This window comes from Daldinia loculata (genome assembly GCF_022478755.1).
Source record: "Daldinia loculata strain CBS 113971 unplaced genomic scaffold F4817scaffold_10, whole genome shotgun sequence".
NCBI lineage: Eukaryota > Fungi > Ascomycota > Sordariomycetes > Xylariales > Hypoxylaceae > Daldinia > Daldinia loculata.
Window position 1 is genome coordinate 144,167 of NW_026054864.1, and position 26,357 is coordinate 170,523.

The 26,357-nt window shown below is 48.1% G+C and overlaps 9 protein-coding genes across 9 annotated transcripts in view; 5 read left to right on the forward strand and 4 right to left on the reverse strand.

Moving 5' to 3' along the window:
* The window catches only part of F4817DRAFT_357134 (uncharacterized protein), a gene marked incomplete at both ends in the record, with an annotated part of 3,219 nt that extends 1,166 nt beyond the window's left edge, over window positions 1–2,053 (reverse strand). The window contains 7 exons of the mRNA XM_049305880.1: window positions 113–196; window positions 331–656; window positions 763–877; window positions 1,038–1,222; window positions 1,295–1,569; window positions 1,695–1,866; window positions 1,954–2,053. Of these exons, the coding sequence (XP_049161428.1) occupies window positions 113–196; window positions 331–656; window positions 763–877; window positions 1,038–1,222; window positions 1,295–1,569; window positions 1,695–1,866; window positions 1,954–2,053 (1,257 nt within the window). The remainder of the gene's footprint in view (window positions 1–112; window positions 197–330; window positions 657–762; window positions 878–1,037; window positions 1,223–1,294; window positions 1,570–1,694; window positions 1,867–1,953) is intronic.
* Window positions 2,054–2,521: 468 nt separating this feature from the next.
* Window positions 2,522–8,732, reverse strand: F4817DRAFT_329782 (clathrin heavy chain). Its single transcript, XM_049302308.1, has 4 exons — window positions 8,049–8,732; window positions 7,615–7,986; window positions 3,315–7,550; window positions 2,522–3,257 (listed from the first exon to the last, which is right to left on the reverse strand). Exons 1-4 carry the CDS (start codon window positions 8,133–8,135, stop codon window positions 2,898–2,900), a joined length of 5,055 nt encoding a protein of 1,684 aa, XP_049161429.1. The 5' UTR covers window positions 8,136–8,732; the 3' UTR covers window positions 2,522–2,897.
* Window positions 8,733–9,712: 980 nt separating this feature from the next.
* On the forward strand, window positions 9,713–10,873 carry F4817DRAFT_329784 (DUF1640-domain-containing protein). Its single transcript, XM_049302309.1, has 2 exons — window positions 9,713–10,191; window positions 10,245–10,873. The coding sequence occupies exons 1-2, from the start codon at window positions 9,806–9,808 to the stop codon at window positions 10,672–10,674; spliced, it is 816 nt and encodes a 271-aa protein (XP_049161430.1). The 5' UTR covers window positions 9,713–9,805; the 3' UTR covers window positions 10,675–10,873.
* A 2,449-nt stretch (window positions 10,874–13,322) lies between these two features.
* Window positions 13,323–14,310, forward strand: F4817DRAFT_313425 (cysteine proteinase; the record flags this gene model as incomplete). Its single annotated transcript, XM_049300248.1, has 4 exons — window positions 13,323–13,461; window positions 13,522–13,536; window positions 13,592–13,641; window positions 13,705–14,310. The coding sequence occupies 4 exons, from the start codon at window positions 13,323–13,325 to the stop codon at window positions 14,308–14,310; spliced, it is 810 nt and encodes a 269-aa protein (XP_049161431.1).
* Window positions 14,311–14,756: 446 nt separating this feature from the next.
* On the reverse strand, window positions 14,757–16,282 carry F4817DRAFT_329799 (ribosome biogenesis protein SLX9-domain-containing protein). The gene is made up of 3 exons (XM_049302310.1): window positions 16,125–16,282; window positions 15,349–16,064; window positions 14,757–15,274 (listed from the first exon to the last, which is right to left on the reverse strand). Exons 1-2 carry the CDS (start codon window positions 16,125–16,127, stop codon window positions 15,432–15,434), a joined length of 636 nt encoding a protein of 211 aa, XP_049161432.1. The 5' UTR covers window positions 16,128–16,282; the 3' UTR covers window positions 14,757–15,274; window positions 15,349–15,431.
* A 111-nt stretch (window positions 16,283–16,393) lies between these two features.
* On the reverse strand, window positions 16,394–18,875 carry F4817DRAFT_12985 (MFS general substrate transporter). Its single transcript, XM_049297733.1, has 7 exons — window positions 18,783–18,875; window positions 18,552–18,694; window positions 18,462–18,487; window positions 18,094–18,405; window positions 17,959–18,030; window positions 17,217–17,907; window positions 16,394–17,160 (listed from the first exon to the last, which is right to left on the reverse strand). Exons 2-7 carry the CDS (start codon window positions 18,638–18,640, stop codon window positions 16,707–16,709), a joined length of 1,644 nt encoding a protein of 547 aa, XP_049161433.1. The 5' UTR covers window positions 18,641–18,694; window positions 18,783–18,875; the 3' UTR covers window positions 16,394–16,706.
* Window positions 18,876–19,890: 1,015 nt separating this feature from the next.
* Window positions 19,891–21,535, forward strand: F4817DRAFT_13078 (ATP phosphoribosyltransferase). The gene is made up of 4 exons (XM_049297744.1): window positions 19,891–20,191; window positions 20,298–20,332; window positions 20,399–20,986; window positions 21,048–21,535. The coding sequence occupies exons 1-4, from the start codon at window positions 20,175–20,177 to the stop codon at window positions 21,419–21,421; spliced, it is 1,014 nt and encodes a 337-aa protein (XP_049161434.1). The 5' UTR covers window positions 19,891–20,174; the 3' UTR covers window positions 21,422–21,535.
* Window positions 21,522–22,823, forward strand: F4817DRAFT_12979 (uncharacterized protein). Its single transcript, XM_049297732.1, has 3 exons — window positions 21,522–21,987; window positions 22,049–22,186; window positions 22,353–22,823. Exons 2-3 carry the CDS (start codon window positions 22,124–22,126, stop codon window positions 22,749–22,751), a joined length of 462 nt encoding a protein of 153 aa, XP_049161435.1. The 5' UTR covers window positions 21,522–21,987; window positions 22,049–22,123; the 3' UTR covers window positions 22,752–22,823.
* Window positions 22,824–23,345: 522 nt separating this feature from the next.
* Window positions 23,346–25,201, forward strand: F4817DRAFT_313429 (uncharacterized protein; the record flags this gene model as incomplete). Its single annotated transcript, XM_049300249.1, has 2 exons — window positions 23,346–24,123; window positions 24,183–25,201. 2 exons carry the CDS (start codon window positions 23,346–23,348, stop codon window positions 25,199–25,201), a joined length of 1,797 nt encoding a protein of 598 aa, XP_049161436.1.
* Between the last annotated feature and the right edge of the window lie 1,156 nt (window positions 25,202–26,357).

Consider the following 26,357-nt stretch of genomic DNA (forward strand, 5'->3'; position numbering starts at 1 on the left):
CCCGCCCCGCCCCGCGCCCGCCGGGCGTGGGCGTGCCCCCCCCCGCGGGGGCCCGCCGCCCCCCCCCCCCCCACCTCGACATCACCCCAAAGGGGAGGGGGAGGGGGCTTACATAGTTTGGTTCGAGGCCGAAGACGTTGGCGTACGAGTTCACGTCCCACCAGAGGTCGTCGGTGCTTAGGTTTCGAGACCACGGCTATGAGCGAGGATTAATGAGATGGATGCCCCCTTATTAAAATTGATAGATAGGTAGATATATAGATAGATAGATAGATAGATAGAATAGTCAAATATTCAAGAGAAATAGAAAAACACGTGTGAGGTACGCACCTGGTTCTCCTGTTGGACATACTGATGGGACCACCAGTCCGGCGAGACGGACACGGGAAACGCGTTGAAAGCAGTCTGCTCGGCCCAGTCGGCGATGTCGTTGTCGCCGAGGTACTGGTAGATATACGCCGAGGAGAACATGACCTCGGCCGCGATGCACAGCTCGGCTCCCCGGCTGGGATTCAGATCGGAGATGTACTCGTCGGCGAGGATCGTGCCCGCGAGCGAGCGGTGGTACTCTGCTAGCAGGTCGACGGCTTTCCGGGTCTGCTCCTTGAGGGCTTGGTCTCCGCTGTTGAGGTATAGGGATAGGGGGTATCGCAGTCCTTTGGATAGATGAGTTAGATGGGGAGTAGATAGATAGATGGGGAGTAGATAGATAGATGATACGGGTTGTGCTAGGTATATCTCTTGATTCATCATCCATCTTACCTTGTGCCATGTTTACCCCGTGGATGAAGACCCAGCTCAGGTCAAAGGGAGTTGTTTCGTATAGAACATGCGGATATGCTTCGTCTGTCCAGAATGTTCTCCAGTCTGCTCCCCACTGTATGTATTATTTCATGTCAGCGAATTCTCTCTTTTCTCCTTTCCTCCTTTCCTCCTTTCCTCCTTTCCTTAATAAACCCCCCCCCTTTTCTTTTTTTTACGTGCTGTACTCGTATTCAAAAATCAGGATAGATGGGTGACAATAGGAGATCACTTACTAGTACTCCTCCCTCGACCATGAGTTCCATAGTTTCCCAGATAACCTCAGAGTTGTTCCGCGGGTATCGCTCTAGAAGCCATTGCAGCGGGATGTGCATCTCATGCGTTCGACCTACACCAAACCCGGCAGTATCGTAAGTGTCGTTACCATGCACGAGGAGGCCAGTGTAGTTATTCTGGAGCACTATATCATGTAGAGTTAGTTCTCAGAAGCGTATCAGAAGCGTATTCTCCTTTGAATTGAAATTAGACCTACTGCTATGTGCAAGGACGACATAGCGGTGCATAGCATCGACAATACGCTCCGTCTGAGTCGGATCAGCTTCCGCATATTGCACAAGTCCCAGCAGAAGCAAGCACCGCGCCCAGAGCCCCCTCGTAGCTTGCGTAGTTTCCCACCCAATCCACCCGTCTTCCTGTTGGTGGTCGAGGATATAATCCAGATAGTACTTCACCTGGCCGATAATCCTCTCGTCGCCTAATCCAAAAGCCAGCGGGACAAGGCCGTTGAACCAGTACGGCGAAGCTTCACTGCCGACAGATGAGAATTAGTATAAGTCTCGAGTACAAGAACTAACAACCTCAACCTCAACCGCATCCAGAGCCGAATCGCACAAGAGTCAAACAATATAGAAACAATATAGACGCAGCCATACTCTAAACCCGAATACTCCGTAGACCCCCCTATATACTTCGAGTCATGCACGAAGCGATAGAAATCAAACATATTCCCCGACAGCCCCGCCGCCTCAAGCTCGAGCTGGTCTTTAAACCATCCCAGCGGCTTGATCGAGCCTAGATCTAGCGGCTTATACACCGGCTGCACAACTAACAAGAGCCAGTTAGCCCAGCCTGATAACTCTCAAACACATGGGAATTCTTCAAGTAACTAGGTAAAGTAACTAGGTAGCTTACGCGAAGTTCCATCTTTATACGACGACCTAGAAATCGCTGCTGCTTGAGCACAGCCAGCCAATGCCGCAAGGGCAGCACACGATCGAAGTAGTAGTATCATAATGAGTAAGATTAGGCTTTAGAAGCCAAAAGGAAGTATACTCGTCAAGGGCCCCCTCGCATAGCTACTGCTCGTGGCATGCTTGCCTACCTACCTAGGTACCTATATATGTATATTCCTGCGGTATAACTTCAGATCGGCCCCTTCCCCTCCTATCGCGGTCAGGCGCCCTCGGCCTAGAACGATGCGACAGATAAGGCGAGGAGAACGGATGGGAAATATGCGAGCCTATCGGAATGGCACATAGCTATCAACCGTCACCCTGCAAGGTTACAGCAAGAGGTCAAACAGGGTTCACTAACATGGTTAATATAGTAGCAAACTTGATAAGCCCTTTAGTTTGCCGGGAATTATAGTGAGACTTGGGGACAAACCTCGATTGCATAAAATCTCCGCCTATGATTGTGGTCACAGGTTGCGGAATTACCACTCACGAATGTTACTCCTGTCACTAACAATTCCCTACGGATTTCATCTTAGCAAAGAAGTCTCATTGTGCTATCTTACAAATACACCTAAGTGTAATCTCGTGGCCAGACGTCCGACATAGCGGAGGGAATCTGAGCAGCAGACTTCGTGCTGCACTTAGTACAAGCAATCCTGCCCTTTTGACAGCCCTCATAGTCCTAGTGTCTGCCAAGATCCTTTTCCGACAAAGTTACATTATCGCAAAATCCACAACTTTTTCTATGACGAACTCCAAAGATCCACCGCACCCGTCGTCCTCAATCGAGTCACTGGCGACATTAAGTAGAATGCTCGTTAATAAGACGTTCAGAATTTGTTTAGGGGTATCAAACACCCCGAGCAATGTTGATGACGTAGAATTTTATCCTAGCACCATTTAGAAGCCGAATCCCGTAGCTTGAGGCGCAAAGCCGTTGGGTTGCGCGAAAGGAGCTGGGGAGACTCTTCCGCCAGTGGAAGCAGGTCCGGCGGTAATCATGAGACGGTTGCCACCAAGGATGGGTGTCTCATCTTCATGCTTCTCCTGAGCTGACTCCTTAGCCTTTCGTGCTTCATTGTCAGCCCTGAGCGTTGCAATTTCCTTGGTTTGCTGGCAAAGAAGATTGATCATGTACGGCATAGTAAAGTCGTTTAGACCGTGACGCCACGACAGCTCCAGTACGATGTCGGGTCGGATGAGGTCGTAGCATGCATAGAGCATACCAACATAGCACTCGCGGCTGCCAATGTCGACGAACTAGGAAGATAGTTAGCACAGACAAATTAGTCTGAAGGTTAGAGAAAGGAAACTTACGTAACGGAGGAGCTCCTCAACAACCTCAGACTTGCCGGAAATAGCAGCTGTCTCAATAGCGTCCTTGTATAACTTGTCCTGCTTCGATAAAGCGATCGATTTCTCCCATCTCTTGGTCTTACGGTAGATATTAGCAGCAATCTGTCTGAAGAAGACAAGATCGTGCTTCTCTAGACGGGAGGCAAGATCAACCGCATCGTAGTTGTCGTAGTTCTCCACCGAGTCTCGCAGAGTCTTGTAGTCTTCCTCCTCGATTAAGAGATCGTTAATAGCGTCGTTCACCGTTCGCTTGTTCTGGCTCTGTACGTTGAGCAAGAAGGGTTTGATCAACGGTAAGTTATCCGACTTTTGGAACATGCGAACAACTCGGTTGACATCGATGCGCGGGGTAAGAACCTGGAGGAGATCAGTCAAGAGAGACGGATGTTGCTCAAGGTAAAAGTTGATGGCGCGGTAATAGATCTCCAGGTTAGCAACCTTGACGACGATGTCCTTGAATTGCTGGTGCTCCCAAGAGTTTTGCGCACGCTCCATTACAGCAAGCGCGGCATTGTCGAACTCATCATAATGGTAGTAGCAGAAGACTAGCTCGGGCCACAGATTGGCATCCTCGCAAGCACGAATCAACTTGGGTAGGTTCATTCTACTCCAGAACAGTTTGATGTGCTCCATGAGTCTCTCGGGGTGGTACTTCGAAAGTGCGATACCCAGCTCGGTGAACATTCCCATGTGAGCACGTTCGAGGCCGAGTCCTTGCTCGAGAAGGTCGATAAGCTCGTCGAAGAAGCCTTCGGATTCGTACTGCTTGACAAGGGCTTGTAGCTGCTCAGCATCGACAATCAAGTTGAGACCACAGATCTTCGCAAGTCGGAATTCTTTCTTGGCAACACATGCCGAATGGACTTGGTTCCAGACCTTGATGTTGTTGGCCTTGCGCGCGCATTCAACAGCCGCCTGGTAATCTTCAAGGTGCACAAGTGTAGTAGCGAGCTTAGACCAGTTAGAGATGCTAGTGTAGAAGATCTTTGCGGCCTTATGAAAGCCTTCCTCGGCAGCTTTATCACCAGACTCTTCGATATTGGCCACATTGGTACCTCGGAGGAAGTCCTCTAACTCTCCTAGCTGATCCAGTCGAGCGTAACAGAAGGCAAGACCGGTATCGATCGGAGGTTCACGAAGAGTCTTGCGTGCCATCCGGAGATATTTGACCAGTTCTTCGTCCTTTCCAGCATGGGTCGCGACCTCAATGACTTCGAGGTAGTTGCGAGGATCACCAGCCCTGATATAGGACTCGATGGCATCTGCCACGCGTAGACCATCAAGCTGGGCCTTAGCAACTCTGCTCCAAACCTCTGGAACATCGACATCTTCGGCGAATGCGCTAGCGCGGTCGATACTAACAACGTGCTCTACCAAGACTTCAACAGCTGCCGTCTTGTTACCAACCTTCTTGTAGATCTCAAAAGCCTCTTCATGGAGACCGACGTCGATACATAGCTGCGCGCACTCGTCGGGATTGAACGAGTCGAGGCGGTGGATATAGTCCATAACTCTACCCTTATCCGCCCTCGCAGCAGTGAGGATGAGGAGGTTCTGGAGACTTGGGTTGTCATTAAAGGGCGAAGGCTCCAAGACTATCTTTTCTAGGAGTTCGATAAGCTCGCCCGGAAGGTCAGATGCCAAGAATGATGCGACAGCCTCAGAGACCTTTGCAGGGTCGCTACATTCAGGGACAGCCGTCGCAACGACCTGGTCAATAACTGACCTACGATGAATGTTGTTTTCGCTCAAAACAAATGTCCATAGCTCACGATCAGAGCGTTCCAAGACATAGCGAGCTTGGGCACGATACATGGAGTTTTCGTTTGTGATGTTGATCAATTCCAAATCGTTCTGGCCCTTCTGGTACGCGATGAAAGCCAAGTTCGGGTCTCGCTTCTCGCAATATTTACCAACACTCAAAGTATCGTACTGGTCATTCTCCTTGAGGAATTTCTCCGGGTTGTTGTTGGAGTCGATATAGATCTTGGCGAGAGCATTGAAAACTGCCTGTTGTTGGTTGCCAGCGGCCAAAGTAGCCTCTAGGAATGGCAACAATAGCTTTAGACGGTTACGGGTTTCTACCTCTTGCACTAGCGCATCAATGGGAATCGACGCAGGGTTGATAGTGCTGAGGAGATTCTTGATCACAGACTCGTCGCAGTCAACGTCAAGCAGGCCACCAATGACTTCGGGAGTCCTGCCCGGGTTGACACGCTGCACGTAAACCTCAATTGCATTGAATCGCTGGTTCTGATACAAGTAGAGTATTAAGTCATGGACGAAGTTATGTTTATCGCAGACAATAATCAACGGGAGCATCTCCGCAAGTTTCGCTTCTTTGAGGAAGTTCTTGACCTTTTCTGGGTTGTAGAAATTGCTGTCTCGGCAAATTCTCTCGACTTCATTGAACTGGCCCATCTTGGTGGCTGCTTCGATATACTTGAAGTGGACATCTGGGTCTTGAGAGAGATTGACGATGCTTCCGAGATAGAAGAAGAGACCTTCATGGGTCTTATATTTCTCAAAGAGGTCGATCAAGTTAGTAGGACCAAGGAGTTCGGAATACTTGGTCGCAATTTGGACAACTGATTGAAGGTTTTGGCGGATGTTGGCCTTCATCATGGCGTCGAGGCATTCTAACGACTGCTCTACTGAAAGCTGGCCAAAATAGTTGACCAACCAGTCCGCGTTGAAGTTCGGAGTGCCGGGAATACCAACGATGACTCGCTTGATAGCCGCCGGGTCCTCGTAGAGCTCCAACGCCTTTTGGTACAATCCGGTCTGCTCACACAAGCTCCCAATGCGAGCCTTGTCGAAATGCGAGAATAGATTGTTGCCCAAGATCGCATCTGCTACCTGAGGTGCGTTCATCAAGTTCATTTCAAGAAGCCTAGTTTGCAAGTGGCCATGCTCCGGCTTGTTCTCCTTGAGCGCCTCAAGTAAGAATGCTGTAGCTTGCTGAACCATGCCTTGTGATTGGAAGACATCGACCACACGCTCGATATCAATCAACGATCCACCTTGGTGACTGGCTAGGGAGGTTGCGAATTCTGCACCACGCTCTGGGTTAACGCGAACGATATGCTGCAGCAGGGTAATCCAGTCCGGCTGGTAACCAGTCTGGTCACAGTAGGGCAGGATCTTGTCGAACTGGCCTAGTTCGGCAAATGAAGCAACGACTTTGTGAGGAGCATTAGCTTTTAGGTAGACTGCTAAAGCCAAATTGACATCATGCGGTCGAACTAAGTCACCAAGCTCCTCGGAAAAGTCCAGCTTGCCTTCCTTCGCCCATTTCTCGAGGAGATGCTTCCGGTTTTGAGATAGTACGGGCACAGCAAGTTCAAGAGTCTCAGTCTTATTCAAGGGGGTAGTCTTGTCAAGAAGCATTCCGAAGTATTGAAGGATATAGGACATTTTGCCCGGAGGCGCTGGGAGGTTCTTGAATTTGTTGATTGTTTCGGTAGTTCGTAAGAAGCCCCGAGGAGAGTTGGCAGCGACCCTTGCAGCACCATCGTAATCGCCCGAGTTGAATAGCTGGTCAAATTGGCGTACATAGAGCTGATCCGCACCAGGAAGTCCAGCTCGGGAAGCCATCTTGACGGCGATCTCAGTGTTTGCCGGGTTTTGGAGGAGATAGTCAACCATTGTTGTTTCATCAACTGACACAAAGAGCACCTGTCCCTTCCTGTTGATACCGAGAATACCGGTCGAGTCGGAATCGGCACAAGTCGTAAAGATAGTCTCGCTCGAAATTCGGTTCATGAAGATGGTACTACCAGTCTCCAAATCATAGAGGTGGATGAATCCGTACTTTGTTACCATGTAGACAATGCCGTATTTCTGGGAGACTTGCATGGCAACAGGGAAATCGTTCGTGGCTTCGGGAGGGAAGAAGATGTCGACAGCCTTTTTTTGGAAGGGCTTGTTGCCCTCGGGGTGATCGATCTCGACAATGTGCAGCTTAGCCCCCGTAGCGCTACGAACTGCGAAAGAGAAGACTTTGGTATCCGCGGGCTCGCCTTCTATTCTGAGGGTACCGAATGTGGCTGCGTGACCTTCGATTGCTTGGCTGATACCTCTATCCTTGGAGTACAATTGTAAACTGCCGACTACACGACCTGCCTGCTGAGAAATACCAACAACGGCCATCCATTTACCGTCACTGTTAGTTCGATAGTTTATAATTTGACATCCCTAATTTGATAATGGTTAGCTAGTAAGCTCCTTAATATAGATAGCATATATAAGGTTAACATACGTTCAAGTTGGCGTTGCGCTTGAAGACTTCGACAGGAGCAGCTTGAGTGTTATCATAGATATCCCAGTGAAACACTGCGGTCTCCGTGACCAAACCTAGGGTCGACTCGTTAACCCACTTCCAGAAGACGACATCTTCGTTCATCGTAGCAGACTTCAGCTTTGCTTTCTTCTCTAGGTCGAAAATCTGTAGTGTTCTCGATTGTGCTCGGAGGGCAATGATCTGCTTCGACCAGTGCATGATAGCACTGTCGGCTTTGATGGGTCGGCGTGTCACACTGTTCCCTTGCTTAAGATCAATGATGACGACTTCGGGTTGCGCTGTCTCGCTCTTCTTTTCTCTTATGCAAATGAAGGCATCGGATTCTAAGGTCTAATGCAATGAAAGTTAGACGTGAAGCTTTGGAACGTTAACAACAATGAGGGATTGCTTACACAGGAGTTGAACCCAACGGCGCTCTGATCAACGCCGACATTGCCGAGCGTCAATAGCTCCTGGAACTTAATAGGTAACGGAGCCATGATTCCAGATCACATGGGTTGGTCAAGACGGCAATGGCGAAGCGCAAACGCAGTATTGAAATAGAGATTGTCGAAAACCGGGTAGCTATCCCATAAACAGTGCGCCTAGTTCAGCCCAACAACGATTGTGTCCAAGGAACGCGATCGTGAATGAGCTGAGGCTAGGTAAATGTGTACAGGAAAGGGGTGGAAATGAAGGTATTAGGTGCTAAATTAGCAGAAGAGACCTCCAGGGATTGATTATGTAGGGGAAGAGAGTAAGTTAGAGGGAAACACGCGTGCAGCCGTCAATGGCGACGTCTTTTAGGTAGGCACGGCGACGAGGTCAAGTATTGTACAAATGTGGATGAAGGAGTAGAGAAGGTGCAGGTGGTTAATCAGCGGTAATAAGAATTTCTAGGAGGAAAGTGGACGTGTGTACAAAATATGGTGATCCCTTTCCAAATGTTACGGGTTACTTGTTCGGAAGGAGCATCTGAGGCTGCCAGTCATGTACCTGACGTCGTGCACGAGCCACGTACATTCAGCTATGCCGTTACGTACCGACTGTCAGGGTAGGTGCAGCTCCAGGCAAGAATATATTGTCACCCCGGTACTACTTTCCGTTTGCTTGAAATTATTTATATTAAAAGGCCTTAGAGGTATAACAGGCATTTATATAAGGAGACTCTCCATTGGTTTACACCAGGTCCTAGCACGAAAGTGAGACTTTATTATGGAGAATTAACAACACTTATATCTGCCTACTTAATGTATCAAATCTAAATGTCGAAAGACAGTTATCCCGCAGGCAGCACCGATAAGTTAGGCTGGTAGATTAGGTTGTTTATCTCTACTGCTGGTTGATAATTCAGTAGAGCCTATTACGCTTCTGCTTCGGTGGTTGCCATTTGAAATGGAGTATCAAAGCCGTGAAATAGTCAACTGAAGCATGAATGAACCAGTTCAGTTTCAGTCCTAAGCTGTAAGATATGTTAAAATATCTTCTACGAGGATCGTCACATATCAATTCAGAGACAGAAGCATCACAGCCCTTGAACAACCTCTAAGGACATGTTTACTCCAACGGCTATCGTAGGGCATCGTAAGCCCTTAGTCTCTATTCACATATGACCAACAAGAATAACCAGCTTCACCTGTGAATACCTACAAGTCTACACAAAAAAGATTAGATGATATACATGTACGTTCAATCATTGCGATCCTCCCCATCATCCCCGAAAGGATGGGAAGCACCGCACCCAAGATTGTTCGTTGGGAGTTAGTCTCCATTCTGTCCGAGAACTTCAGTGGTCATGGGCCACTGCAAAAGAGAGGAAACCTCGCACCAAATATCGTGTCTCGAGAATGTGATTTTTTGCGTTGTTCATTTTGAATGAAGAAAAAAAGAAGAAAATTTCCCCATCGCAGAAATTCTTCAAAATTTGTAGTAGCTCAGCCACTCCACCCTAGTCGATAAGCCACGTACATATCAGCCCATTCAGGTGGGTCCATACCTATGGATGGACTGTAATTAGGTACATAGGTACATCCGCATCAGAAGCTCCGAATATCGCGAACTCCAAGCTTGCTCGTTCATCGCATATCCCACTTTATTTAGGTAGCATTCACACAACCTATTTAGATCACGATATTTTTACCCCTAGGATTAGCATATCTCAGTGTTTGACATGGCAGGAGTCACGGCGAATGCAGCCCAAACACTCCCGAGATTTCTACTCCCGCGACTGAGCTGGGTAGGATCTACTGGGTCTTCGCAAGCATTGCGAGCTGCGACTCTACCCGCAGAGAACCGACAGTCATGGCAAGGGTATGGGACAGCCTCGTTCCACTCACTTCGAGAGAAACCTCAGTATTTCTCGGGTAATACAAGGACGAGGCCATCTATTCTACTTCAGAATCCGAATTTACGAAGGTCATTCCATGCCACAGCGCCGCGGGGCAGAGACCATCACTTCGATACCCTGAAATTCGTCCAACGACTACAGAGCGATGGCTTCACGGAAGAGCAGTCTGTTGCAATGATGAAGGTTTTGAACGATGTAATCGAGGAGAGGCAAGCGTTAACAAAGATTCTTAGTTAGCTGCCGCCGCTAACACGCCAGCTAGCATACAAAACCTAACTCGGACGATGGTATTGCGTGAAGATGCCGCCAAGGCGACATACACGCAGAAGGTAGACTTTGCAAAGCTTCGCTCTGAGCTTCTCTCCGCAGACAGCACCGAGTCGAACACAACGCGGGCTGCCCACGAGCGACTAACGAACGATATCACCAAGTTGAATAACCGCCTGCGAGATGAGATCGGTCGAACGCAGGCATCGGTGCGGCTGGATTTGAACCTAGAAAAGGGACGGATACGAGAAGAGGCTGTAAGCCAGGAGTTGAAGATCAAAGAGACGGAGACTAAAATTGAGCAAGAAGTTGCTGCCCTAAGAGAAAAGCTAGAGCAAGTCAAGTTTCAGACGCTCCAGTGGCTGATGGGCGTCTGCACAGGTTTTGCAGCATTGTTGCTTGGTGCTTGGAGGTTGCTCATGTGAAGCGGATGGAGACATCCACGCTGGTTGTCCGTATTATTTGGGGTATTAAATTAAAGACTTCCAGTCGCAGGACGAGTGGAAATTATATACGGCAGATATCGAATCCATAAAGATGGATCCGATCAACAGTATTTTCCATGTACATATTCCTTGTCCAGTAGATACAGTCATTGGTACAACATGGTGTTAGTTCCCTGTGCGCTGCCAGCCTCGGGTCTTGCCAACACGTATTTGGCAGAACCGCCCCTAGTCCCCAACCCTATGTAATCCCAAAGGCAAGGGTTACGATGCAAGTAAGTCAGTCGCCGGCGAAAACACGATCCCAGTGGCCCATTAAGAAGGTAGCTCGATGTAAGCTGCTGCCTATTATGTGCAACTATTCTAACTTATAATAAGTATATAGTCTCAGACCCCATGGTTACCTTAGTAATCGACCACTAGGACTATGGCCCTTAGATATTCCCCAAGTTCTAGCTTATATGTTCAGCCTTTGTATTAAACACAACCATGATATTCTCGTGTCTCTTAATGGTCTTGTCCGGCAACCTTATTCTGGGGGTACTGGTGTCTTGAGGTCGAGTATTACCGTTTCTATGTAGCTCAGCACAAAAAAACATACCGCCTCTGAGTTCTGAATCATCCGAGTCCCGAGCAAGAGACTGTAACTCTTCGAGTTGTGTCGTTTTCATGTTCTGGTAGCCTCGGGGGGTGGATTTCCCTTCCACTACACGGTACACCATGTAGGTACTAGTGTAGGTACTAGGCTACACTATAATTGTATCTTGACAGTTGCCTTAGGGATAGAAGCTTAACTTGAGCATCCTTTAGTATAAATATGTAACCCATTGATAAGTTGAGTATATGCCCTCTTTAGCTGTGACCTAGAAACTGTATCTAATGTTGCTTTTGATACATATTAGATATTATATGAAGTTCAATAAAGGTGCGATGATTCTCTTAACCTTAGTTATGTCTATATTATTTTACGACAATAAAACGATACAAACCCCTATTGACACCATTGCATGTAAGTACATATCTACAATCTACAAGAAGGGCACATGCTCTTCTTAATTGATGCCTTATGCTCATTAATCGTGCCTTCTTCAAACATGAATCGTAAGAGGTTACCAATTCCCTGTTGGCAAGTGGAGCAGGGAAGTGTTAAAAGGGAAGACTGTGCCTCGTATGCCAAGCTTCTATAGGCCTGAAGGAGGAATGCTTGAAATGTGGGGTGATGTTGTGCTACGCGGCAGAGACAGTACGTACCGAGATAACCCCATGGACATCTGTGGGGCGTTCTAGGTTTTTCTATCTGATCGGCTCGAGCAATCGGTTCTGGATCTTCTACCTATTCCGTTTGCTGGGTCCGAAGGCGTTTAGCAGTATGCTGGGTTGGCTGGCTAAAATGTCTCGATTACTATACTTTCGCGCCCAAGCAACAAGTAGGTATTCCCGGTAGTGATGCAAGTTTTGCTCAGCCTCTCCCCGTGTTCGTCATCTTGCGTTGTTAGCTTCTCTAGACTGCGATAGGGCTATCAGACGTAGCGTCTATGATACCGAGGTGTTACCTCTTGTAAGTTGTAGGTGATCATGTATGTGCATACCTACATACATGTACGAAGGGTAAGACGATGAGGAAGAATACCTACCTAGGTTAAGATTATCTCCTGCGACAAGGTTAGGAGCACAGAAGCAGTTCTATTTGTTAGTAGGACTTGGTGTCAGACGACCTTGAACCGTTTAAGTTTAGGTATGTTGTGCGCAGAACTAATAAGTTCCCAACACACAAGTCTACCAGGTAAGTACTCTGCATAGATGCTAGGTACCTGCATGAGCATTGGCTAGTGGACAATACATATAAGTACATCGCTGCCGCCCCGCAGTTTGGCATTTCCCATCTTCTACAACCCATTTTTCCCTCTACCTTCAATTAAAATACCTACAATAACATCAATACCTATCTCCTGCATACATCCTAATATCTACCTCCTAAGATACTTCCAACAGCAGCACAACTTACAGCAGAAAGTGTGGTATTGTGTGTTGTTCCACTTCAACATTAAACGCTACCTAAACTGCAACAATAATTTTATTAACTAGGTATGGTATATGCATAATCGTATTCCACCCGCAATTCCTCCAGCATTCTTTGTTAGCAGCCTGTTTCCCCGTTTCGCACTACATAGCACTACTTGAATATCGGCTTTCGTCATTTCAGATCCTGTCTGGGATTTAGCGATTACTCTAGGTTCCTATTGGTAATTGGTAAGGGATTTGTTCGCAAGTACGTATATTCGAGGGCATCTACACTAAATGGGAATATCGACATTGAAACATTGAAACATCGTTGTTCAACAGAAAAAATACCCTTACTTGAATAGCGTCACCATAAACCTACTACTAAACCATTCGCGACGAGACACGTTCTCTCCCTTCGTTATCCTACCCTAACTCGACTCGCAGATCGAATCGAATCATTCCTACCTGCCCCCACATCCTCTACGCGCATTCTCGTTCGCCGACCGCCGAAGACGCTTCGCACCAACCCACCAACCCACCAAGCAATCTTACCCATTGACTTATCGCACGAAGACGAAGAGCTATTATATTGCCCCGAGAGGCTACATTAATCACAGGTCTTGCAAATGACGTTCCGCAATAAGTTTACTCGGCGGCTGAATGACAGCGTGAGCCCCCATTACAGAAGAAGTCCTTCCCGCAGACTGCGCTCAAGAAGATCTCAGTTTTCGCCCACACCTTCGCCTACGCAGCCGTACCTTTCCTGTGAGAATTTACATTCGATCTACGTCTTTTACGCGTTTACGTACTGACTAAACTCTCTAGATCATGACATTCTTCGTATGCCTCTCGGTCCTGTTCTAACTTGTTGGCAATGCTAACTCTCAACGCCTAGTCACGTACGAGGATATCAAGGCGCTTAAGAATGACTGGTTGACCGACAACGTAAGCTCCCGCCATGAAATATAAAATTAATTTTTAAGGGTTACTGACGAATTTCCCCTGTAGAACATTGCCTTCTGGGAAGAATTCCTAGAACGTGAAGTGCTTTCGAAGTACCCCCAAGCACACATTGTTCTCCTTCGGCCGTCGATGACTTTCCTCCTGATGAAGAATAAGGACACTGAGATGGTTCGAGCCGCCCTACCTGACTTCCGACAGATAACGCACATATTTCTCCCCATTAACGACAACCGAAACGTCTCACAAGCCGAAGGTGGAAGTCATTGGTCCTTGCTCCTTGTGAGTATCATTGATGGCGTTTCATTCCACTACGATTCGCTAGACGGTTCAAACAACGCCGAAGCTTGGGAGGCATCTAAGAGATTATCCAGCGTACTCGGCAGATCCCTACGATTCCATTATCTACCCGACTCACCGCAGCAAGAAAATGGAAGCGATTGTGGCGTCTTTGTGTGTATCGTCATGCGACACCTACTTGTCAAGCGTCTCCTGGCCGTCAATGCCGGGGAGAAGATCTCCATGAGTATGGCCCACAAAGCTATCGATAGTGTTGGAGCTCGTAAGGAGATGCTTAAGATAATCGAGAGTCTGCGCAAGGAGGGAGAACGAAGGCGTCTCACACCGAGCAATACGCCACCCCGAATCGAATAGAGTTCGGTGGGTATGTTGATTAACCAGATCAGCCGCCGGTTTATACCATCAGTACACCATCACCTCGCCCGCCTAGGTATCATCCCTCGACCTTTGTGTGATTTATTATCCGACCTGCTTAGGCACGACACTTGAGCGCGGCTATTTCGAGAACTATTTCTACAGCCGTGTCATCTGCACCTAGTGTATTCTGTGTTGCTGAAATCACGTTTACAGCGAGCTGTGTACTACTTGAAGTAAGACCCGTTTAGGACTTGCGAGGAGTATAAAGGATGCGGAATCAGGGTTACTTGCATTGTTCATTCTGCATATTACGGATCAGGAAGGGATTTGGAAACAGCGATTTGTGATTTATTTGAATTTTTCCTGGCATTGATGGGTAGATAAATACCATCAAGGGAAATGTATCATTTGATAAGTAGTTAAAGTGTGTATTTACAGTCTACGCATGATGACCAGGATAAAGTGAATTATAGCGTGACATATGATATCCTTCTAGCTAGGGACTGAGCCCTCAAAAGCGTTGATAGGTAGCGAATATAACAAACACGTCGTTACCTATATTTCGGCGAGAAACCGTTGAAGTTACTTCAATGATAAGCACAACTCCGAACTCCAGATTAATATGAAGCCATCGTAACTAGAATAGGTGTCTTAGTGATACTGCTTCTGGACGTCCACCAACGCTTTAAGTACTACCAGCTACCCCATACATAGTAAAACACCCTCGTGGAGTTTCGTACGGCGTACGCCTTATTGGCACATCATAACTGGCAAGCCAACATGGCAGATTCAATGGTGTAGCAATATTCGTTCCCCTAAGACGGACCAACGAGGCCGGGACGGATAGATAAATCCTATACATAGTCCCTCGTTGGTTGTCCGATAAGGGATATTAAGATTGTATCAAACTTGCTTGCGGATAGAACAGCAAGGCCTGTACACTTGTTCCCTCGATTTGTGGCTGCTGAAGAGTGATGATGATGTTAGCGTGAGGTGATGGGAAACACATAATACATGGATGGTGTTCTTACATACCTAACATCAGCCATTAGGTACTCTCGTGTCCCGACCGTCTTGGAGTGATTGTTCACTATTCACTGGTGTTGCTGTGACCCCCTTCATTTCCCATCCTGCTTCCCCACAAACGCCGGATTCTGCTCCATAGTCGCCGAGATGAAGCCTCGCAGTGCCGCCCAGCGATTCGTCGTCGACACAGGCGCTGGTGCCGGTGCCGGCACAGTCGTCGCATCCCGAGTCTCCATCATGGTATTTTCTTTCCCGCCCTGCTCAACATCCATCTGCACCTCCTTCTCCGCAACAGCACTCAGTCTCGCAAGACTAACCCCAAACCTCTCCACCTCGCCCTTCACAATCCTCTCCTTCCTCTTCAGCGCCCCAGGCCGACTCTTCAAGCTCCGATGCCTAATCTTCCCCTCCCTCATCTGTCTCAGCCCCTCCTCCGTCTCCCCATCTACCAATAAATCCGGCAGCGCATCCGCCAGCGAATCGAGATTCGCCACGAGCTTGTTGTTCGGCCGCCTGCGTTTGGGCGCTTTCTGGTTCGCCTTTTCGATGCGCGAGACGAAGGACGCGTGCTTGATGGTCCGCTTGTCTTTCTTGGAATTGGAGAACGAGTCGCTTGTCCCGACGGCGTCAGGCCGCGGTGCTTTGCGCGGAGCGTATGGCTCTGGTCCAGAGCGGGCGGCGAGTTTGGCGCGGAGGGAGCGCCGTTTGGAGGGGACGACTGGGGCCTGGGGTGGATGTTGTTAGTATGGGATTGAGGGAGCGATTATGCGAGCTTGAGGACATACCATGTTTTAAGTTGGATTATTTACAATGCCGGCCCGAGAACTTGGGTATGTTAAAGCAGGTATAGGCACTTGTTGAACGTGAAGGGTTGCTTGTTGAGGATTTGGATTTGGAAAATGGTCTGAATAGTTGATAGAAATTCTAGTGGGGTTTGTTATGTAATTGTCTAGGTTACCTCACTATCTCTTATCGGAGAACTACGTACCTTATGTAGGTATATTTAAATGCTTTTGTAGGGGTACCTACTACATGTAACTATCTCTACTACATGTAACAAAAACACATCAGAAAACTCGCCTCGAGATAAATTGATTCATTCACTCTACCTAGGTATTATTACATGTCTTTAACACACATCCTCATAGACATCTTGAAGTGAATATTCCCATGACGATACCCGAAATCCAAGTCAATTCTATATCAGCGGCCATACCTTAAGCCTTAAAACTTCCCGAACGCCTCGCCTGCCTCAGTTTACAACACACGCCTTGGCCGTTATGAATTCTAATGCAATTGTAATTTTGTTCCCCGGCGCCCGTATATCTTCTCTAGCCTCTAGCAGCCCGGTAGTAAAACATGCAACACTATAAATATTTAAGTCTTCTAGTGGCAAATACGGCCACCATTGCACTGCAGGCCCCGATGAACAAACATATGGAAATAGCATTTGGCCCATCAGTACCGTGGTGCTCATCTGGGTGTGCGTTATGCGCCAATTCGGGGCTCTTGCCTGGTTCAAGAATACTGAAGATGATAGTGCTGAGAATTGTGCCGATGAATTGTGGGATCGTCGTATAGATATTCAGGATGCCGAAATAAACACCGGATAACTGACCGGATGAGCCCGACTTCGACGCGGCGTGCAAACCCTCTGGATCGAGAACGGAAGGGCTGGCCGGATCATTCAAGTCCTCCAACTCTACGTTTGAGTCGTGCGACAGACGACGGTACGATGAGTTGGACCCAGTTGCACCACTAAGCTTATTGACCTCGACTCCGAGGAATGCCGAAGGCGCCCATGATGCTATATTCCAAGGTCTATGAAGAATTAGATGTTAAAGTCAGGACGTCTTGGGAATATACAAGACACTTACAATCCGCATAGGCAAACGAGGAAAGTTGCAAACCTAAAGCTATGGGCAAATGGTGCGAAGAGCATTGCTCCCGCAAAGGTTGCATGGGCGCACATCCACGCAGTTAGAAGGTCTGGTTTATACTTATTGAATCTCTCCATGACGCCCTGAAGACTCTGGGGAGGGCGCCGGGTATAACTCTCGTCATCTGGTGATCTAATAACCATTGGCAGAATCCATGACCCTAAAAAGGTGATGCCGGAATAGATGATAAAGGCCTCGCTTCCAACTCTACCTATCTCCCCGAGCGCATCCCCCGAGTCTTTTGCATCATGCGGCGTATCGTACCGAAAGTAGGTCTCACCTATCCATGTTGTACTGTAGAAGAGAAAAGGGAACCATCCGATCCAGGCCCAAAACTGCGCCATACAGATTGCTCGTATGCGAGGCGGCAGATTTACAATAGTAGACCAGATTTGACTGACAACCTTAAACCCCCCATCATCCCTACGAGGATCATGCCTCGGGGCGATCAAGATCCTCTCTGTTACAGCCCAGGCAGTAACTCCACACGTTAAGACAAGACCCAACGCGGCAATAACAGTCAGCTGTTTGAACTGAGTATCGCCTAGGGATGTTCCAAGGAGCGAGGGCAAATCAACAGCGCCGGTCGCATAGGCTATTCCATGGCCAATGGCTGACATTCTGCTACCTGTTGATAAAGTTAGTGTGCATTGATGAGACGGGCATCATAATTCTTTACCCCAAGCAGATCCTGTTTGTTGCTTGTCGATCGGAAGCGTGTCAACGACGAGACTCCTTGCCGCCGACATTACTAATAGCATTGTTAGCACGCAGCGACGCAGAGCACATCCAAGCGCAAGTATCATCTACTGACCGGCGTTGATAGAAAAGTCAACCGCATATATCGACAACACGGCGGCGGATATTGTGAAGGTTTGCGCCACCTTTTCGTCGGGAACGAAGTATCCTACTATCTCCTTTGTGAAACCCAAAGTGAGGAGACATAGAGACGAGAGTATAGAGCCAATCACGATAAACGGTCTACGTCGTCCCCATTTCGATGTCGATTCGTCTGCTAACGCGCCAACTATCGGCTGCACGATGAGTCCAGAGAGCGGCCCAGCGATCCAGACCAAGGATGTTTTACTTTTCGTTAATCCGAGAGAAAGGAGGTAGGGGGTACAATCTGACCGCAGGAACCATTAGTCCTTGTCTCATACTGAAGCCATTGGGAAAACTTGCATGTTTGCTCTACACCCCAAACGAATCTACGCGCAACAGTGAAGTCAGCATCCACCGTCTCATCCCTTAGGTGTAGTATTTGCGACGTACGTAATGCCGATGGTGTTGAGTGTCAACAAGGCCATTCGCACTGCTTCAGTGCTCCCCTTGATAGAGGCCTGGCCTGACCATCTTGACATATTGTTCCGCTTGTAGGGGCTATGAGCCCGGCGTTCGTCGTACTCGAGTTTGCGCTGAAAGCCGTCTGTCAGCTTTACCGTTTACGCGACGTTGATATTGAAGCCAAATTTTGAAATTACTACGGAATTCGGGGTTTCGTACACGTCTAACTTGGCCAGCAATACTCTTGGATTATCGATACTAAAGGTTAATTTATATTGTTAACTAGTCGTTGTTATAACCATGGTGAATTGGAAGAAAGCTTGGAGAAAAGCTGGCTTTCTCGACTTGTCTCGTGAGACTTGCGAGATGAATGCATAGGTTAAGTTTAGGAGGTTTAGCTAATATGTAGCTATTACATAGGTAGTAGCAGGAGCCAAGACCGTAATGTCATGAAGCAGGGATGTTTGTGGATTATTGGGAGCGCTCCACTGTGGCTTGGCACCATGATGAAATCTGTACAATTCCTGTGAAACACGAGGATTTGATGCTTCTCGTTGGTAGGAAAGTACGTTGGTATTATGAATGTAGTGAAACGGTTTGTGAAAGGAAAGTGCTGACGTTGGAGAAAACTGGTACGATTCTTTATTTTCTTGGTGTAACCCCTTTTCGAGTATTACAACCCTTATTGTAAACCCTTATTGTAATCGATTTGCGATTTCATCCAGGTACTACAGCATCAATGTAAGATACTGAAAAAGGAAGGGCAAGCTTCTATCATTTCGGACTTCGACTAAGTTCATTTTTGAAACTGCCTCTGTACTACATTATGTAAGTACATAGGACACTAATCCGGCTGGTAAGCGGCATCAAGCTCACTTAATTTAGAATTACACCAAGTAGGCCAAGTTGATACTACATAGTACCTAATGAAGGTGCCTGGATCAACCACGGATCGCGGCAAGCGTCCCGGTATGTTGGTTCGCTTAGGTACGAACTGAAGTCCCACATGGTTGCGCAGCTCTCTTATCTGAATACGTAATTCACGTGCTATCGGTTTAAGCCAACGAAGCACTGCTCAGGGGCTGCTATAACACCAAATACGTAAGCTGGCAAGTAAAATGGAGCGCATCACGCTAAGATGTTTCCCATGTAAATAACTGCAGCAATATAGCATACTAAACTATGAGGTTAATGCAGTATAGAATCTCGTCATCCTACCGGCATCGTGTACGGAGGCCACGTTGATACTTAAGGTGGGGTTTTGGCGGTTAATTGAATTGTTGCATATGCATGTACGAATCAATGCCCCGCCATTAGTAAGATGACAACGAAATGGAAGCTCCGATTCAGGAACGTGGGGTTATAGAATTTAGATTTTGACCAATTTTAAAAGCGCCATTCGTTGTTTTTTCACTGAAGCAAGGGGAATAGACCTACTAAAAACAACGCCACGGAAGCATCGTAGCTAGATGCCGTTAAATCTGCAGATAGAGTGGACGTAGACCTTCTCAATTGGCCCATTCATAATTTAAAGGGCCCGCACGATTCTGCAGCGGTCCTCAGTTGCATCTCTAAATTTGACCCATACCGCCGCCGCCTATCACGCAAATCATGGATCTAGTTAATCAGTTCGTCCCCCCCAAGTATTTCGAGTTGTCTTCCCAGAGGCAGGAGGATCTCAATCTCTCTAGCATTATCTGTCACTATGGCTAACGCCCTGCCCATCGTTACTAGCCTGGAAGGCCGGTTGTTGTTTGCCGTTCCTAAGAGTAAGTTTTTTTCGACCACGTCTTGGACAAGCCGGCTCGCTTCTGTAAGACTAACATACTAGAAAGAGGGACGACTTAACCAAGCCGCTCTCAACTTATTAGAGGGTGCCGATATCCAGTTCAGACGAGAGAACCGACTTGACATAGCTTTGGTCAAGAATCTTCCTATTGCTCTCATCTTTCTCCCGGCGGCCGACATACCCACCTTCGTTGGCGAAGGCCGAGTTGACCTAGGAATAACGGGCCATGACCAGGTGCAGGAACACGATGCCGGTCTCCGCGCTCTGTACAAGGCACGGCGGTTTTCGGGTGAGATCACCCCTGAGGAAGAAACCGAACGAAACTCAAAAGGATCGGGAATCGAAACTGTCTTGGATTTGGGGTTCGGAGGCTGCAAGCTGCAGGTCCAAGTGCCTGAGAAAGGCAGCTATAACTCCCCGAAAGACCTGATTGGGAAGAACATCGGCACAAGTTTTGTCCACTTGGCACAAGAGTACTTTACCAACTTAGAATTGGAGGAAGAAGCGGCAAAGGAGGCAAATGGCGCTTCCTTCCAGTTTTCCAAGAAGCTACAGACGAAAATTATCGAACTGAGCGGTAGTGTCGAGGCAGCTTGCGCTCTTGGTGTGGCAGACGGGATCATCGACCTTGTCGGTAAGTTTGCCTACATCAATTCTTCAGTACTCAGCCTAAAGTCTAACGCTAACCATGACAGAATCCGGGGAAACCATGAAGGCCGCGGGACTTAAACCAATCGATACTGTTGTTGAGTCGACAGCTATCTTGATCAAGTCGCAAAAGCCTTCCAATCCAGCTCTTGTAGACCTAATTGCTGCCCGAATCCGCGGCGTCATCACGGCCCAGCGATACGTCCTATGCCAATACAATGTTGAGAGGTCAGGACTTGCGGCAGCAACCAAGATCGCGCCAGGGAAACGAGCACCAACAGTAACATCTTTGGAAGAGGATGGCTGGGTTGCAGTCAGCGTTATGGTCGAGAAGAAGAAGATTGCGCCGATAATGGACGAGCTGACCAAAGTCGGGGCAACTGATATCTTCGTATTAAACATTGCGAACACTAGAAGTTAAAAAAGGGGAAGAAATAAAACAAAAGAATTATGCTTAGTATTAAAGAGATGGCAGATAAGCATTTCTTGGAGAAGGTTATGTGCATATGGAGGGGGGGGGGGGGAAGGAGACATGCATATACAAGTACTTCTTACTTAACATTTATCTCGCTTGGGAATGTCCATAATCTAGGCTTTCTAGGCAATCTTGGCTCAGTACCATGGTTCCGAAATAAATTTCCCGTCCGACAAAATTTCGGTATTGAAAACACTAATGTAGAGGACGCCCGTGGTAGCGTGAGGCTTTGCTACCTAGGAACAGTTGCATGCACGCAAGGCTTATGAATTCTTGGTGGCTTTGCTTTTAGTGTAGTGCCCGTGCTGACGCAAGCCGGAGCGGCGGGGGTCGCGCGGGAGAAGGGAGAAGGGAGAAGGGACGATCCAGTTGAGACATCAAATTGGAACCTTCCAACACTGACAGGTCACGTCACGCTCATATCCAATGGAAATTCACGTAGATATTCTCGTAATTCGTACCTACCCACGCACTTGAAGATCCGGAGCGGGTCCCAAGGGTCCCGATGATAAGTATGATTAAAACTGCTCGGTTTCCCAAATTTACCTAACTTAGCACTTATTATTCAAATAGTTAATCTTATCGGGTTGTGTCAATTCCGAACGTCGTATACATTTCTATCATTTCGGGGTTACCGCATGAGCGAGCATGGAACCCAAGACCGTGTCTCGTACTGAAGCTGGCGGGGCTAAACAGTCGAGCCTTTATCAGGTAAGTCTAACTGCTTCATTCGCATGAAGGATCTAGTTGGAATGTTGGAATGTTGAGTAACCTTGAGTTGTGGGACATGAAGTTTGTTATGTGTTACTTTACTATATACTATCAGGCCGTAACTACCTAGGTAGCGTTCTCAGACGTCAACTAACAGCGTACATAGGTAATACAGGCCATCATGACCCCCGTCCACCTCATCTCGTTCCTCCTATCGCTATACCTTGTCGACTGCCACTACCACGATAAGCGCATCCAAGAGCATTCCGAACGATACAGCCGCCTGCCGCCTTGGCTGCTGCCCTCGTGGCTGGATCGGCTGCTGTTTAGCCCGGACCCGTATGGATGGGTCGACCGCAAGAAACAGAATGCGGCACCGGATAGTACCAGGAATCAGGAACGGTGGTATTACCACACGAAGCAGAAAAAGCTCATGAAGATGGAGACTGCGGACGCCTTCGAGATGCAGCGCACTGTCCTGCTCGGACTGGGTGTCGTAGGGCTTTTTGCGGTTTGGGTGCTTTGGCGACTAAGTGCGGGAGTACTGGCTTGCTTTGCTAGTTGATTTGATATGACTATGGCTTTTACGAGTATATGAGGAGAGGGGGTTTCGGTTTGGGGGGGTTTTGGGGGGTTTGGATAGCGAAGTTATTGAACAGAGCTACGGGCACTGAGAGCGAGCGATAGTTACGGCGTAATACAGATCTACTTACGATTTATGAACATTTCTATGTATTGATGGTAGGATAGCGTATCCCACGACTCTGGATTTTGACGTCACCGTCGGGAGCTTAAGCCTTAGTGCAGCTATACCGTTGCGGCCTAGCGGCCAAACCACAAGCCGCCGATCCACCCTGCCACCTATCATGTGTTAGTCGTAAGCACACTTCAAAAATAAATATACCGAGTACTTACGCCCGCGGCGAATACGCCTACGTCAATGATATCTCGTATCTAGGAAATTTTTTTCTTTTTTTCTTTTTTTCTTTTTTTCTTTCTTGAACTAGAGATTCTAATCTGTTTAGTTAATACCCTATCTGGTATCTATCTTATCTCAGTGAACTACCATCAGAGTTCAACGTTCTTGCTTAGGAAAGCGATGTATACTGCAGAGCAAAAGTTTAAAGAGACGCTTATTTTGCCGGGCCGCTAATAAGAGATGGCCCAGGAAGGTGCAGATGTAGCATCGGCTTACCGAGACTTCTACCACGCAAAGTTTCAAGAGGACGTTTCAGCCGGCACCAAGAAACCTTTCCTAGTCCCTTTATACTTCCTCAGCTATTGGTTTATACCCATCGTCTATCTTGCCATACCACATAAGAACCGGCCATGGTTATACCGAGCCAGATGGCTTGTCCTCGCTTTTACCGTGGCCTTTAATTTTCATATGATACTTAACGTCTCAAGCCACAACTTCGCCTCCGCTTATGGTGCTGGTCTTATCGGTGCTTGGGGGATCATATGGAATTTCACCCTGTTGGTCTGGACAAAACCACAGTGGGAAGCCAGGCGGGTGGAAATTAGAAGGAAGAGAAGCCGAAAGAATGGCCATATTGTTCAGACGACTAAGAGCTCTAAGGGGGGAGCAGATTCTGCAGATTCTGCAGATTCGACTGGTTTAGAATCAGACCGATGTAAACCTAACGGCAATGGATCGGCTCATAACCGTAAAGAAAGGAAAGATGGCGCTGCCATCCCGAAAACATCTCCGGAACAAACAGAGTTATCAGAGTTATCAGAGGAATCAAGGAAACTGCTCTTAGACGCAATACCTTCGCTGCGGAAATATCAAAATGACGACGAAATAGTTGCCCAACTCAAAAAATTAGAAGCAGAGCAAGAGTTCGAGTACTACTGGCAGGAATATCCAGCCGACGCTTCTCTCTGGACCCGACTAGACTGGGCCTTCGACATTGCCAGCTCGTTCCGGATGACAGGTAAGCAAGCATCTTGTATTTCTCTGTTGAGAAAAGACTAACTAACCTCACGTCCAAAGGCTGGAATTGGGCAATCCCCTGCCTACCGCCCTATGACCTGCCTCCCACTATCAACGGGTACCAGCTTCCCCTGAGTACCGTTGGTCCTCAGCGCAGTAAGCAAGGCTACACGCGGCAACTCACTCTCAAATCTCTCTTCCTCACGCGCTTCTTCCGGGACATCATCCCGAACTACCTCCTCGTCGACTTCTGTGCCGTGCACATGACCGCCGACCCATACTTCATCCTCGGACCCGAACACAGCAATCTCGCCCCTCTCCCACCTCACTTAACATCTCTCTCCCCCATCGTCCTTTCCGCCCAGCGCACTGCCCTCACGTTCCTAGGCGTAATATCCGCGCTCCAACTTGCCTTCGCCTTCGGCGCTTTGTCCCTAGCCCTGCTCCCTCCTTCCCCTCAAATATTGCGTTTCCGCGCCCACCCCTGGCACCTCCCCTCCTCTATCGGCTCTTTCTCCCAGGTTCTAGACCGCGGGTTGGCTGGGTTTTGGGGCAGCTGGTGGCACCAGACGTTCCGATTTGGGTTCTCGGCGCCGACGCGCTGGCTCGAGACTAACGGGTACGTGAAACCAGGATCGCCGGCGCAACGCGCTGCGGCGTTTGCCTTTGCATTTCTGCAGTCGGCCTTCTTGCATGCGTCGGGCAGTTATAGCACTGTGCCTACGAGATCCAAGTGGTGGCTTCCGCCGCTGTTCTTCATGTTCGCAGGCCTGGGGTCTACGCTGCAGACGTGGTTGGCGCGCGCTGTTTTCGGGGCGCTGATACGTCGGATGCCGCGGTGGGTAAGGAGGCTCGGAAACTTGGTTTTTGTACTCGGGTGGATGTGGTTGACGAGCTGGGCGCTGATAGATGACTTCGGACGCTGTGGGTTATGGCTCTTCGAGCCGGTGCCTGTTTCCGTATTCAGGTGGCTAGGTTACGGACCGACTCTGGACCGCCGCGTGTGGAGGTACGAGAGGGATTTCTGGCCGAAGTGGTACTGGGGGAAGCATTGGTGGGATAGCGGGTTTGGAATCTAAGCATTAGAATTTAACTTGGAATAGCACGGCGCGGCGCGATGCATATAGAATGGTCTGGCTATAGATGTTTTGGGGATAATAGGGTATCTTGATTAGAATCTGTGCTGGCTACTTGGATACTTGAGCCTGCGAATTAGAAATATATGAATATATTGCCTAGGTAGGTAGTTAGGGCAGATTGCTAACAACATGAGTTACACGCCCATGGCGGATGTCCTTCTTTGCACTAAGCTTCCTGACCTCGGCCTTCAGCCAGCTCAGTACCGTACTGTATTTAGACTGTTTTCGCTCTAATACTTTGCGGAAGGCGTTAAAAGCGAGCCTAGGTTAGATCCGTCAGTGACATCTAAAATGTGGCGGAATAAGATGCAACTCACCAAGCTACCTCGGGCTTCTTCACGTCGCAGGTGTAGCCCGGGTACCGAAGTTTGCGCGTTTTGCTCACGAGGAGCAGATGGGCTGTATCGACCAGCCTCGATATTGTCTCTATGACATGGCGTCAGCATGCATACCGTAAAGTGGTATAGTAGCATAGGACTTACTAATGATGAGGGCTGCCGATGGTTGCTTTTGCACCGACAGGCAGCGAGCATATGCCCACATCTTAGTAGCTGTTTCGCAAAAGGCAGTGTATATGTTATTCAATGTAGTACTGGCCGAGTTAAGCTCCGAATCAAAGAACATGAGATGGCTTTGGATCCTGAAGGCATCTATGGCATGCATTAATTCATATGTCCGAAAATTGGTATTGTTGGGTTAAGAAATGTCTTACTAAGAACTTTTCGCTGGAACGTTCGTCCTGGTGTACGCGAGAACTCGATTGTGAGGGAGTTGTATATAGCTAGACGATATTAGCCGGTGGGCCTGAGAGAAACCAGCCTGATGCTTACCTCTTTCCTGCTCCTTTTCTCGATTGCGAGATATATCCAAAGTCTTACAGTCGATCGTAGTGCCGCAGTAAGGGAACCGCTGGCCAGGATTTAACTTTGTGACCGGCTCATCATTGACCTTCATGTCAAAGTTAACCAGAGTTTTTCGAGGATTCACTGTCACTCCATATTCTGGAACACCCCGATGCATGGTTTTCACGAAGCGGATAGCTTTCTGCTTGTCTGTAGTGATGAGGAGAAAATCGTCAGTAAGTCGTAGGAGTAGG

Coding starts and splice junctions, on each gene's coding strand:
- F4817DRAFT_329782 (XM_049302308.1), bottom strand. CDS start 8,135: ATGGCTCCGTTACCTATTAAGTTCCAGGAGCTATTGACGCTCGGCAAT. Junction 7,987..8,048: donor CCGTTGGGTTCAACTCCTGT/GTAAGCAATCCC, acceptor TCATTGCATTAG/ACCTTAGAATCCGATGCCTT. Junction 3,258..3,314: donor TTGAGGAGCTCCTCCGTTAC/GTAAGTTTCCTT, acceptor CTATCTTCCTAG/TTCGTCGACATTGGCAGCCG.
- F4817DRAFT_329784 (XM_049302309.1), top strand. CDS start 9,806: ATGGCAGGAGTCACGGCGAATGCAGCCCAAACACTCCCGAGATTTCTA. Junction 10,192..10,244: donor AACGATGTAATCGAGGAGAG/GCAAGCGTTAAC, acceptor CACGCCAGCTAG/CATACAAAACCTAACTCGGA.
- F4817DRAFT_12985 (XM_049297733.1), bottom strand. CDS start 18,640: ATGTCAAGATGGTCAGGCCAGGCCTCTATCAAGGGGAGCACTGAAGCA. Junction 18,488..18,551: donor CTCAACACCATCGGCATTAC/GTACGTCGCAAA, acceptor TGTTGCGCGTAG/ATTCGTTTGGGGTGTAGAGC. Junction 18,406..18,461: donor TTGGGGTGTAGAGCAAACAT/GCAAGTTTTCCC, acceptor TCCTGCGGTCAG/ATTGTACCCCCTACCTCCTT.
- F4817DRAFT_13078 (XM_049297744.1), top strand. Junction 20,333..20,398: donor GTTGTTTGCCGTTCCTAAGA/GTAAGTTTTTTT, acceptor CATACTAGAAAG/AGGGACGACTTAACCAAGCC. Junction 20,987..21,047: donor CGGGATCATCGACCTTGTCG/GTAAGTTTGCCT, acceptor TAACCATGACAG/AATCCGGGGAAACCATGAAG.
- F4817DRAFT_12979 (XM_049297732.1), top strand. CDS start 22,124: ATGGAACCCAAGACCGTGTCTCGTACTGAAGCTGGCGGGGCTAAACAG. Junction 22,187..22,352: donor AACAGTCGAGCCTTTATCAG/GTAAGTCTAACT, acceptor CAGCGTACATAG/GTAATACAGGCCATCATGAC.